Source organism: Antennarius striatus, chromosome 10 (assembly GCF_040054535.1).
Source record: "Antennarius striatus isolate MH-2024 chromosome 10, ASM4005453v1, whole genome shotgun sequence".
NCBI lineage: Eukaryota > Metazoa > Chordata > Actinopteri > Lophiiformes > Antennariidae > Antennarius > Antennarius striatus.
The window spans coordinates 22,208,215-22,221,259 of record NC_090785.1 but is presented as its reverse complement, the minus strand read 5'-3'; the positions used below and the strand labels follow the sequence as shown (position 1 = coordinate 22,221,259).

At 40.3% G+C, this 13,045-nt stretch overlaps 1 protein-coding gene across 2 annotated transcripts; it reads right to left on the bottom strand.

Moving 5' to 3' along the window:
* Nucleotides 1-430: 430 nt before the first annotated feature.
* On the bottom strand, nucleotides 431-10,518 carry slbp (stem-loop histone mRNA binding protein). Of its 2 annotated transcripts, none has more exons than XM_068325606.1 (8): nucleotides 10,360-10,518; nucleotides 6,995-7,135; nucleotides 4,254-4,367; nucleotides 4,101-4,172; nucleotides 2,919-3,041; nucleotides 2,600-2,755; nucleotides 2,416-2,509; nucleotides 431-1,153 (listed from the first exon to the last, which is right to left on the bottom strand). In XM_068325606.1, the coding sequence occupies exons 1-8, from the start codon at nucleotides 10,395-10,397 to the stop codon at nucleotides 1,079-1,081; spliced, it is 813 nt and encodes a 270-aa protein (XP_068181707.1). In that variant the 5' UTR covers nucleotides 10,398-10,518; the 3' UTR covers nucleotides 431-1,078. The 2 variants fall into 2 exon arrangements, with proteins under 2 accessions (XP_068181707.1, XP_068181708.1); XM_068325607.1 differs by having other exon boundaries at nucleotides 4,101-4,166.
* Nucleotides 10,519-13,045: the final 2,527 nt, after the last annotated feature.

Here is a 13,045-nt window from a genome sequence, read left to right as displayed (position 1 = left end):
AGGTGTTTCATTTATGGAGGCAAGGGGGTGAAAATGAGAAAATCACAATCTTGACCCTGAAAAACTAGGTCAAGGTCAAATGTTTTTAGGTACACATCTCTGAAACCTGATGCGATATAATAAACAAAAAGCAACATTTTCACGAAGCCAGAGGCACAAAAATATCAAATTTTGAATTCAGGGGTGCAGAGGGGTGTTGCCGTCTCTGACTGCCTCGTTCAAATCTTGTTATTTTTATTACTGTTTACCTGCATATCCTGCAGAAACACACGGACAACAATCACAATACCCATTGTCAACTGAACAGAGACACAAGTTAAATGAACTGCATCAGTTGCGCAGGAACATGATGACAACCTTTTCATTTCATACATTATAATCTGCTAACACACAGGATGAAAACACTCTCCTCAGCTGACAATCAAAGATGTTGTGGTGAGAAAACACAAAGAAGTTTCTTTTATTTGTAATTTTTGGCTTAGAGTGATAAACACAGGAACATTTGGGTTAAAAGACAAATGCATTTGTAAAAAACACCCTAAAGAACTGACACAACGCTCCAGAGCACTCAGACTGTAGTGCCGTGGAGTAATTATAACAGGCATTCAATATGAAACATTAAAAGGAAAAATCTCTGAAGAATTATTTTTATTGCGATAAATTTTGACCTATTTGGGCATTTTACTGTAAAGGATGTACCGGTAATTCAACATCTGCATGAGTGACGTCTGATAGAGCAGATAACAGAGTAGAGCCCTGTGGTATATAATTAAACATACAAATGTAAAATCTCCCTGAGAAGACAAAATGTTTTTGAAGTTTCCCAACAAAGGTAAGAAGCATAAATGAACAAAAAACAACAACTAAATGCCACTTCTTCTTTTTTTTTTACAAAATAAGACAGTTGAGGCGCGTGGTGAGGGGGGTTGTGCAGATTCTGCATTGATTAGACAAATCACAGCATCTGCATATAGAAGAGTTTCACTCATGTTAACATGGAGAGCGGTGAGTGGGGGTGTTGTTGGGAGATGGGCTGAATCATTCGAGGCATACGAACACGTTCACAGATACAATGAAGCTAGGCCCTGTCAGTGTCCCCCCCTGTGCTGTCAGTCTTCTGGAGTTTGACTGGAGTCCCCAGATAGTCTTCATCCTGAAAAAGAGAGGAGCGAAGATGACTGAACGATTAATCACGGAATGATCAAAAAATAAAACAATAAAAATATATTATAAAAGGTACTTCTCTTCAGTTCTAACTTTATTTTCTAGCTACAGGTAATATTCATATTTACAATATTTACAGTTCACAATTGATACTTCAAGCTTGACTTCGTCTTTACAACTTCTCCACTGCCATCTATGTCTCTTTATATCGACAAATTGGGGCAAAATAGACTTAAACAGTCAAATTCGGAAATGGAAAAATTGTATTTTATTGCACATAAAAACCAAAAAAAAAAAAAAGCTCATCAATTGATTTTGAGCTCCAAAAAGTTTGCCATAGGCTTCTATCATAGTTATATACAGTTTGTGTCATTTGTGCCACTCTTCAAAGAGATTTTCAAAATAAGACTATGCACACGATTCGCGCATAAAAATGCGTAAATCATGCGCATAGTCGTTTGCGTCATGTAGACGTTTGTGTCACATGACAAGATGGACCAATCACGGAACGTGTTTGCATCACGTGAATACATGCATCACTGCTTGTACGATGGCGACTACATGGACAGAAACACGGCGTCTGCATCTAATTATAAGGAGCCGTTTGAACCGCTTGTCATAGATCAAATGTAAACGATCAAATCTCCGGTTTTCCGCGGTCAATCGGCTCCAAATAAAAACCAGAAGACAGTTTCACATCTCTACTGTCACGTAAACATGAACACAGCAATCCACGACAGACATTATTTGTTAAGAATGGTTTAAAAACATCATGTGATCTGATCACGGGGGCGTGATCATAGGGCTGTAAGGGTTGTGTATTTTCCACACTATAAGGCGCACCTAAAAGCCTTTCGTTTGTCAGAAACCGACAGTGTGCCTTATAATCCAGTGAGCTTTTTACACCAGAAAGGTTAAAAATAGGCCATTCATTGATAGGCCAGTGTGCCTTATAGTGCGGAAAATACTGTAATTTAATTGACAAGAAACCAAAGAAGCCTAACCCCCCCCTCAAAATTTCTCAACGGATTTAGACAATTCACAAGAATTTATCAATATTAATTAAAATGATTGGAGAAAAATTGTCATTTATGCAAGTTACATGTAATGGTTAAGTAAGTTTTAAATTTTACAACACAAAAAATTCAGAAAATTGTTACAACTCAAACCATTACAGTAGAAGCCTGTGTTTACTGTAACCCCAGGAGTTACAATCCGTAGGTCGCTTAGATGTGCTACAATTCAACTCACCCCCTTGTGAAGTTCATGTCTGGTGAGAGAGATGGGCTCATCTTCTGGGAAGTCCAGTTGGATGTCCATCACATCATCCAGATCCAGAGCGTCACTGGAGGAACAGATAAAATAACGTGACGATCAGCGAGAGCTGTTCAAGAACCGTACAGACGTGTTCATACGCAGATGACCTTCTCCTTACATGTTATCGAGAACTTTGTCTTGGCCCCCTTCTGTGGGGGGGTCCCAGGCGTGCAGTTTCACCTTCCACAATTTGATCTGCTGATCCCACGAGCGACGACTATACTTTCTGAATTTATTGGGAGTCTTAGGGTGAATCCCTGGTTGGCGTTTGTGTCTGGAGAGGAAAGGGGGGGAAACGAGACAACATTCAGGTGTTTATTACTCTGTTACCTACTTGTTTTGATGATCTACCCCAGAAGTAATTTCAGCTATGTTGCACGTGTCTGATGAGTCTCAGGCCTATATGGACAGAATTGTGTGTGATCGTGTGGACCTACCTTGGGACTTCTTTGATATATCGATCGTAAGCCAGCGTGTTTTTGCCATAGTTTATCTGTTTTTGTCTTCTTAGTAACACGGCCTCATCGGTCTCCATGTTTTCACCCTCTCTGGAGTCGCAGCTGTGACAGACAGGTACATCACTCAACTACACACACACACTGTCAAACCATAAAAACGTGAAGGTTTGCTGTACTTTCATCTTCTTTTCCTTTGGGCTTTTCCCTTCAGGGGTCGCCACAGCCAATCAGTGTCCTCCATCTGACCCTGTCTTCTCATCCTCTTCTCTCACACCAACTACCTTCATGTCCTCTTTCACTACATCCATAAACCTCCTCTTTGGTCTTCCTCTAGGCCTCCTGCCTGGCAGTTCAAAACTCAGCATCCTTCTACCAATATATTCACTATCTCTCCTCTGGACATGTCCAAACCATCTCAGTCTGGCCTCTCTGACTTTATCTCCAGAACCTCTAACATGTGCTGTCCCTCTGATGTACTCATTCCTGATCCTATCCATCCTGGTCACTCCCAGAGAGAACCTCAGCATCTTCATCTCTGCTACCTACAGCTCTGTCTCCTGTCTTTTCTTCAGTGACACTGTCTCTAGACCAGGTATATCATCAGGACCGACTGCCTTTCCACTCTTCATCCTCTTCAATGCCCTCCTCACTTCATCCTGACTAATCTTTGCTACTTCCTGGTCCACAACAGTCACCTCTTCTAGTCTTTGTTCTGTACTTTTATACTGTGTACTTATCAAAGGAGTAGGAAGCATTTTATGTAGATACCTTTTTGATCCCAAAGGACATTTTTTTACAATAACATATAATTCTACTGTACTGTTACTACAGACGTATGATTGGTTTCAGAATCTGGGTTCAGACTACGGATGGGTAATTCAAAAAAATTACTCATTCAAAAAGCATTCTACATGATTCAATTAGTGATATCCCCCTTCCCACAAGCACACAAATGTCACAACATCCAAAAGGCTCCATATGTTTGGTGCCTGTAGCAGTATCCTGCAACAAATAAAAAAACTTCTTCATCGAGACGTATATCACATCCGTGTCACCCCCCAGTCCTCCCTCACTTCAGTCACTCTTCATCAGAAAAAAACAAAACAAAATAAAGAACGTGAGGAAAAAAAAAAAGATTATAGTCTGAAGTACATGATATACCTTCCAGAAGAACCAGACGAAGCTCTTCTCTCTCTCTGGGTGACCTCTGTGGCGAGTATCCTCCGTCTGTAACTGTTAATCAATAAGTGAAGCTTTGAATGGCTTACATATAAAACCGCTAATAATAACAATAATAATGGTAGGCTTGGTTACCGCTGCACATCTCTATGCACGTCCCTCCTCATCTCCTCATCCTCTACCTGACTCCCCCAGTCAGCCGGTTTAGCATAGCCAGACACCGGCTTCGTGCTCTCAGGTGTTGTGAAACTAGGGACAAAACACACTTATATAAATCATAATTACATAAAGAATACAATAGAACCAAAGACAGTTGAAGATTCATAAGTTACTGCTGCTTCAGACACTTCACACCTTATTTATTGGTATTTACTTATTCAGTGGGATTTCTTTTCTGACACGTTATTACAACAGACTTCACACCTTCATCACATTCGCAACGTCATCCAAATTCAAAAAAGGGCTGACGGGTAGAAGCCATCCGGCTCCTGAAATTCCTGTCCCCAGGACCAACAAAGACCTCTCATTCCGATATTTTGTCAACCAATTCATACATGAAATTTAAAATTTAGTTTATTTTGGCATATTTTTGATTTAAAAAGTGTCCAATCAGTCCTAATAAAGTCTCTGTACCACGCCACTGAACAGGCCCAGGAATCACACTCGACCACTTCTCCTGATGCTGGGCTTGCGCTAGCCATTCACCACTACGCCATAGGCGAAGTAAATTCCATATTGGCTACAAGGTTTTCAGACTGTGTAGCCACAGACGCGTTCTTATTTTTACAGAAAAAAGGCTAAAACTTACAACTTTTTCGCTCGCTAGCGGCGCTCGCTATTTCCACAATTTCCTTTAGCGAGTGGCGCTAGTGAAAATAGCGCCGCTATTTCCGCATGCCGATGGAATTTAGCCGAAGCATGCCAACGGAAATAGCCGAAGTGACCCGAACGCTCCCAAACATTAAATATGCACTCGGGTCATGACCTCCTCTCGTCCAATGAAAAACAAAATATTGTTTTTTTACAAGCTGAACCCGCGAATTGGTGTACGACAAGGCGAGGACGATCGATCAAAAGAATCCAGTGTTTTATAGTAGAGTTTGTGTTAAAGTCCTCATTAATAAACAAATGGTGAATGCTGAGAGGGGGGGGAGTGGTGACAGACCGATCAGAAGGTCAATGAAAGATATTATCAATACTTGTTTGTAGTCTTAGACTTTTGTTCCCTATGACCGGCAGGAATAACCAGCGATGCATGTAAATGTGTTTTCACCTCACTTGATGTTTTTCATGCCTTTTTAAATTGAAATGAAAAATCATGTTATTGAATTAAAAAAAACGAACTATGGCATACCAATGGTGTTGGTGGTGGTCAAAGTTAAAATGTCTTCGAGTCTCAGTAAAACTAACAGGTAAACATTGAGTAATATTTTGTATGACTGTATCTTCACAGAGTGAATGAAGTTTTCAATGGTTGAATCTCACATTCATTCCTGCATAAAGTAGGACAGAAATAAAGAGAGTTCAGCTTCAACTGTTGACTTTAGTGTATTGTAGGTAAACTGAACAGAAGTTTTGCCCTCAGAATGCAGGAAAACAACCCCATTTTCTAAAACATTTCCCGGGGGATGACCCCCGGACCCCCCCACACGGAGCGTTGGTCGTCCGCGCTCTGCACCACTGTCTTGGGCACAGAGTGTGGCTTTTTTTGGCTTACTCAATTCTTTTAACTGAGCCACAGTGGCTTAGTCATACTAGCTCCTGGTGCAAGTCCAGTGATGGGTGTGGGCTCAGGCTATTTCCACATCGCTAACTCATTTATATCTATTCCAACACTTCTCCTTGCTAGAAATGTAATTCTGAGACCAGTCACTCCAGACATTGCTGTTGGTCATGGGGGGGTGACAGTACTGCTGATGAGATTTTGTGAATAAGCTGTACTGTTAGGTGTTCCAATACCACTGGATCCTCTGCATTGTGTGCTAGACCTCCCAGGTATTCATTATTCTAATAGCAAACATTGTTTAAATTATTCACTTTTGCTTCCATAAAAACATTTTGCTCTTTTAGGAAAACTACATTGCCTCAAGGAATGAACTGCAGACACGCCTCATTGTTCAACAACAGATCTTTATAAAGTCTGGTTCCCTGACCTGAAATACAGTCATCCTGTGTCTTACAGTGGTTTGCAAAGCTTAGTTTGTTTGTGTAAGAATAGACTTTTTTTGTATGTAATCATTAATCTTCATTTATTTGTCTTTCCCAGTTACTAAACGGAGTGGGAAGATCACTGCTTATGACATTCTGGCTGTATTTTCTTTTGATACCTAAACTGTCAAATTCTGTATTGTGATTTGTCTGTAAAAATCAGTTTTTCTTTTAATAGTCAAAAGCGATTTCAATTAACATTATTCCTCAATCACATTACAGTAGTACTTTGATCTCGGTCCATATTTTTGTCTGCGATCCGAGTGTCAATCTGAGACACGAGCTGTGCTTCAGGACACCACCACTAGGGGGCAGAAGGACACATCAGCTGAGACCCATGTGTCACCTGCATAGTAAAGACGTTCTTCATGTGTACTCGTGACTTATACGTTTCTTTTCATACTTTATTGCTGTTTCTGTAACTTATAATCAATAATGAACAGGAACTGTCTGCATGTCTATTGGTTGTAATATTGTTTTAACCTAGGGGCTTTTGAGGCTTCTCATTCTCTCATGTCAAAGTGAACCAAACTGAGGACCTGGTACTCAACCTGCTACTAGGAAGGTGTCCCTAATAAAGTGGCCGGTGAGTCTATTTGACAATAAAATCTTACTGCCTTCTAATTAAAACAAACCTGATTAAATAACATTACATTGCTTGTGTTTACCTGGAATGCCTGACATCAGACTGGCTGGAGCTGTCGTCATTGGAGCCACTGTTTCTTTCATTGTCATCTGATTTTCTGTTGGGCCGGAGGTTTCCATCGATGCCCCTCTTCCTGCGGTAGGACCACTGAGACGGGCCGTAACTATGAAACAGTACACAGTGAAGAACTGGATTTAATCATTCCATCTTATACATATCTCATGTCTGTGAATGAAGATATCTACAACTTGTTAATAACAATTTTGGGTCAAATTCATCCATTTTCAAGTTTATGTAATGTATACAATCTTGTCTTTACCTTCACAATTCCTGAACAAAACAAACAAAACCAACGCAACCATTTGTTAACAAAAGAACCGTAATATTCCTCACTGCCAATTCTCAAGGTCTCAAATCAAACTTTGAAGCTGCAAAGCTTGCTGGCAACAGGATTTAAGAAATAGAATTGCTAACCCAATGAACTTGTGATCCTGTTACCTTGTAAAGTTGGGAAACAGCCTAATTTCTTTGCTTCTGCTTTTACATATATTCCTTTGAGCATTGTTTTATGTCAGCATCAAGCAAAAATGTGAAGAACCCGGCCCAGAACACAAAGTGGACAGTGTGACACACTTTAACAGATCTCTGTATGACAGTTTTTAACTGTGACTCTTGAAGACTAGTCCTCTTCTCCATCGCTCAAAACTACCTCACTATAAAATTCTTCCTCCTGAATGAAGGCACATACAGAGTATTTATTACCGTCAATCTGATATTACTTATTCAGAAATACAGAAAAAAATCCCACTAGATTAACTGCTTTTAGACTTTGATTGTAAATGTCTGTCAATTGTGGGAATGGGTAGTTTTATTATGCTGACATAGTGACCCAACTCTAACCAGGGTAACCACAACATATCAGCCATCATTGTATTTTAACATTATTCTTGAATCCAGGATGAAGGTGAATCGACACCCACAAGTCGTAAAATTGTTGAACTGACACAAGCTGAAAAACTTTAAGACTCTTTTTCCCAATCCTTTAGAAAATGAAGAAACTTTTTCACCGAGAACTCGAGGGTGTGTTAGAATGTAGACCTGCTCTTCAAACTCTACTGTGTGATCCACTTACAGCACATGTCAAAGTCGAGGCCCGCGGGACCAATGTGGCCCTCGAGAGCATCAAAGGTCTAAAAGTAACATGTCTGAAAATAAATAGGTCGAAAGTGTGATTTGATTTGGAAGAAATGTTTTAAACAAAGTTAACGTCCTAACTTGTGTCTGATGTTATCTTTCTTTATTCATTGATAGTTTGATCCTTGATTGATGGAGTTCTGTGGGTTTAATAACCTGACAGATTAAAATGATTTATGTTAGAACAGAGAAACACTTTTTTCTGTCCAACTGTAACATTTGTAACTTGGATAAGTAATAAATTCAGTTATTTAACATTAAGGAGTAGTTTCCTTTATTTTACTTTACATCAAGTTACATTTAGCTACATTTATAAGTTACATTTGGCCGTTTGAGGACAGCCATGATGCTGATGTGGCCCTCGATGAAAAAGAGTTTGACCCCCTGACTTACAGTTTGACCCCCTGACTTACAGACTTACATGAGTAACAGGTCACAAATGAGTGTTTTGTGTTTAGTCAATAACCATCCACAAAACAACCATGAGGCTGACGACAGGGAACGTTTTATGTGCACTTGAGGACAACAGGGGATGACCAATGCAGCATGAGTTAACCTGGACACACCTCCCGAATACTGTGTTCAAACTAGATGTAAATAAATACCTGGGAAAACAGTGATTTCTCAGTAGGTTGTGTTTAAATAAAAACTTTACGCGTGGGCGACACGGTGACAGAGTGGGGAGCGCCGTCGCCTCACAGCAAGATAGTTCCGGGTTCTGTTGGGTGGGTGTGGTCATTGAAACCTGTCTGGCTCCTCAACGACAGTTGATGGGGGTTCCAGGGAGTGTCAAAGGGGGTCATCTGTGAGTTTCACCGAGCCTTTGTTAACGAATGAGGGTCATTAGCATGAGATGCATCACCTGGGTGAATCTGCTGAGACAGTCTTTTTGGAGTTTTGAAAAGACGTGATTGTAAATGGGCGAAAGGTGATGTCGCAGACCCCCCCCTCCTTCAGAGATGGCTTCTTTCACTCCTCTCTTAAACCATTTGTCTTCCTGTCTAAGATCTGAGCATCGGTGTCCTGAATTGAGTTTAATGGTTGTGTTCTATAAATTGCTTACTCATGTTTTTTGAAGCACTACTTAGAACCTTGTTTAGATCCGAAAGGACAAAAATGTGAATTCTTGCAATTTTTCAGTGGGTCTTAAAATTTTGATCAGGTTGTGTGTGTAATGAGTGCTGACAACAAGAGTGGGGAAACGATTCCCCCTACAGGGGACTAATAAAGCTTTAATCCTTTGGTTGGTGAAGACAGACCTCTGGAACAGTTTTCAGGAACAGCATTTGAGAATCTCCTTGATGATTTCTCTAATTAGTCTTCTTGTCACAAAGCCCTTCAAATGATGCCCAGAAGAATGTAGGGCAGCAGCCAACCACACACATTGTGTGCCAATAAATCACAAGTATTGTTAAGTCAGTTATTTTTATACAATAAATAAATGCACGGAATTTAGCCACCTTCTCCTCACAACGGCTTTAAGTCAAATCAAAAACTAACCTAGACCGACTGCTGTGCCATCAGCATCCATTTGCCATTACGCACGCCTCTCCTTTTTTTTTATAGTGGCCTAAAAAAATTCTAAAGGAAAGACTGAACTACATTTGTCAACACAGTATTATTCAAATATCAATGTTGACATTCCATAACTTGTCTTTACATGATTAAAAAAAAATGTGTATCAGCGTTCAAGACTTTTTAAACTTGGACAATCCCATGGTCCTTTGGGCTCCTAAATCACAACTCAAAAATTACATTCTTAATTCACGCCAAAAACCGGTTACAATCCACTGATTATCAGGAAGTGGGATGTTCAACACCCTTTAAAGTGATTTAGTTATATTTCCACTGAGGGGCCCCAGCTCCTGTGTTTAAGGAACCCAAACGAGGCTTTCTAATTTCCGTATTACACCTTCGATTGGAGGTAGAGCTAGCTGAATGGTTTTTGAAATCCATACAATTGTTTGACTTTTCAAAACTTTTATCTTTCCTAATAACACTTTAGGACACGTTACGGGTAGAATAACACTGAAGTTAGGTAGTTTAAATCCGGAATAGTCAATAGTCATCCCGGAATCGAACCGCGTAGGTTTCCATTCCAAGGTGTGGGGTGTCCATTTCAAAACACCAAAAACAGCGAAATAGTCGTTCCAGCAGGGAAAGAACCGATGAGACGTGAGACACGACACTCACCAGACGTCCGGTCCTCCGTCTCTGCGCCGGTCTGACATTCTGAACGGAAACAACACCAGGAACTCAGAAGAATCCAGAGAGATCCTCGGACGCGGCCCTCCGTCTGCAGATACCCGCCAACACTGAAAGACGCGCGTCCCCAAACAATCGAACTGATCACATGACAGGAAGCAGCGGGATGTGCAACTTCCTGGGTAAAGAAATAACCCGGAAGTAAATAGTCTTTTTTTTTAATCAAAAGAAAAACATATAAACACTAGACTAGACCAGTGATTCTCTAGAAGCGGTGCACACCCACCAATTTGAGCGCAGTAGGGGCCCCGGTAGTGATGTCTGAATGTGGCCCCATGGGGCTTCGAACCCTTCGGGACAATTGTTCCGAAAACCGTTTCATTCTTCTCCGCTCATTCATTGGGAACGTGAGCGCCCCCTGTGGTAGGCTGTCTGTACTGCAGCCACACAACGATCGATGAGGCCAGAAAGCAGCGCTTTGACGTTTCCTGTATTGCATATATTTTCTCAATAAAACCAAATACAGTATAGTTTAATGTGTTGATCCTTGCTTGCTATATTGTAGCTATATATTATGGGAAATTTATTTATGATTATTGATCCTTGCAGGGTTTACTAAAGTAATAAGATATATAGACTACATGTTAATGCATGTCTATGTAATTTAAATACATACATGTGTGTTTTCGTGTGTGAGTTACATAGGAGGATTAGGGCCACTGGAAAAAAAAGGTCTATGTTGTGAAATAAAAGTCTTGATTCCGCACCACCGGCTTCGTTCTCACGTCTGGATCGGTAACGTCTCATTGATGACGTGTTGTTACTGTAAGTCAGGTGTTGGAACAAAGCAAACACTTCACCTGCAAATTAAAAACTATATGTGTGTGGTTTATTACTTTCTACTGTTTGAGCAACAGAGCTATAAAATAAGTTTCTTAGAAATCAAAGTCTTTGTTCTGCAGCACCAGTTCTAAGTGTTCCCAGACTTGAGATCTCTTTCTGGTTGGTTCCATTGCAAAGTAATTGGAAAGCAAACTGTCAGCAACCCGAACCCTAATATGATCAATCCAGAGGGTAGTGACATGATAAGCAGCACCCCGTGATGTTTCATTGCTTTTAACACATCTGGGACCCAACAGTGTTTCATTGATCTGAACCACTAAACTGGTTCACCTGGTGAATGAAGTGCTTAAGCCTTCCTCAGACTAGTCGCCTACATCCAATTTTTAGCACATCCAGATTGATATCACATATCATGTTTGGAGTCTGAACAGTCCCATTTGGACACTTGCTAAAAACAGTGTGAACAGTCATCCCTAAAAATCAGACATGGAAGGAAATCCGATTTGCCTAGAGAATGAAGCGCTTAGGCTGCGTTGAGGCTCCAACTCTTCATTCATGGATATAGTTCCTGAACTGAAGTTGTGGTTATGATTTTAAACAAATTTGGATGAATTATCATGATTGAACATGTTTGTGAGTTTAAGGGCTGAACATAATTTAAGGATTTATGTCAGATGAGCTGCCTTCTGCCAGTATTCAGTTGTAACGCTTCATTAATTTACATGTGATTTCCAATCTTATCCGAGAAAGGAGATAAACTCGATACTTTGAGATACTTCAGTTTCCAACTAATTTTTCTCACTGATTGCCCACAAATTGTGCATCTCTTCACGCTTTAAGGAGATTGAGGTTATAAAATTGTCTTCCCCTGTCCCTATCAGAGCATTCAAACACATACTTCATATCACCACTTGTTCTTGTGCTTCCTCTGCATGGCCCAAGCACACAGCATGTAGACAAGTGCAAGCTTGAGCTGCACTTACTGTTGCTCCATGTTCAGTCAATTTTTCTGTGCCACTTCTTATTCAAATAAACTGCCTCTAATTCGTCTTAGTACATGTGGATTCTCAATGATTGCACCGATGATAACGTTCATCATTTTCTATTTGAACATTTCTGTGATTTTTTTTAACATTCTCAGTAATTCAAGTCATTGTAAATCTGTGTTGTAAAGTCAACTGGACGAGTGGTCAACTTTGTTTCTAGTTTATTTATTTACACGTCCCAAATTGGGCAATTGTTAATACAGCAGGTAATAATAACCCCAAAACCACAACGCATGTACATTAAAATGAAACAAAGACGAAAACAGAATTAAAAACAATCGAATTAACAGAATTAAATTACCAAAACAACAGAATTAAAAAATTTAAATAAGTAAAAAATGAGAGGCAGCACAATCCTACCCCCCCCCCCCACACACACACAGACAAACACACCTCCCACTTATCACTAACAGCTGTCCTCTGCTAACTACGCCACAGTGGTGTAGCGGTTAGCACTGTTGCCTCACAGCAAGAAGGTCATGGGTTCAAAGCCCACCATTCCCAATAATGCCTTTCTGTCTAGAGTTTGCATGTTCCCTCTGTGTCTGAATGGGTTTTCTCCAGTTTCCCACCAACATCATGAAAAACATGCATGTAAGGACCCTTTAGGTCATGTTGGCCAACAGTTGCAAGCACGCTTAGGGTGCAGCGGCCTGACCAACTCTCAATCTGATCTTGTAATTCCGTTGTATAATTGTATACAACGGAATAAAGCTTCTTCTTTTTCTGAAACAACCGCTACCTCTTACTCTTCCCATTATTGAGCGTGCAATACGTAGAAGTAG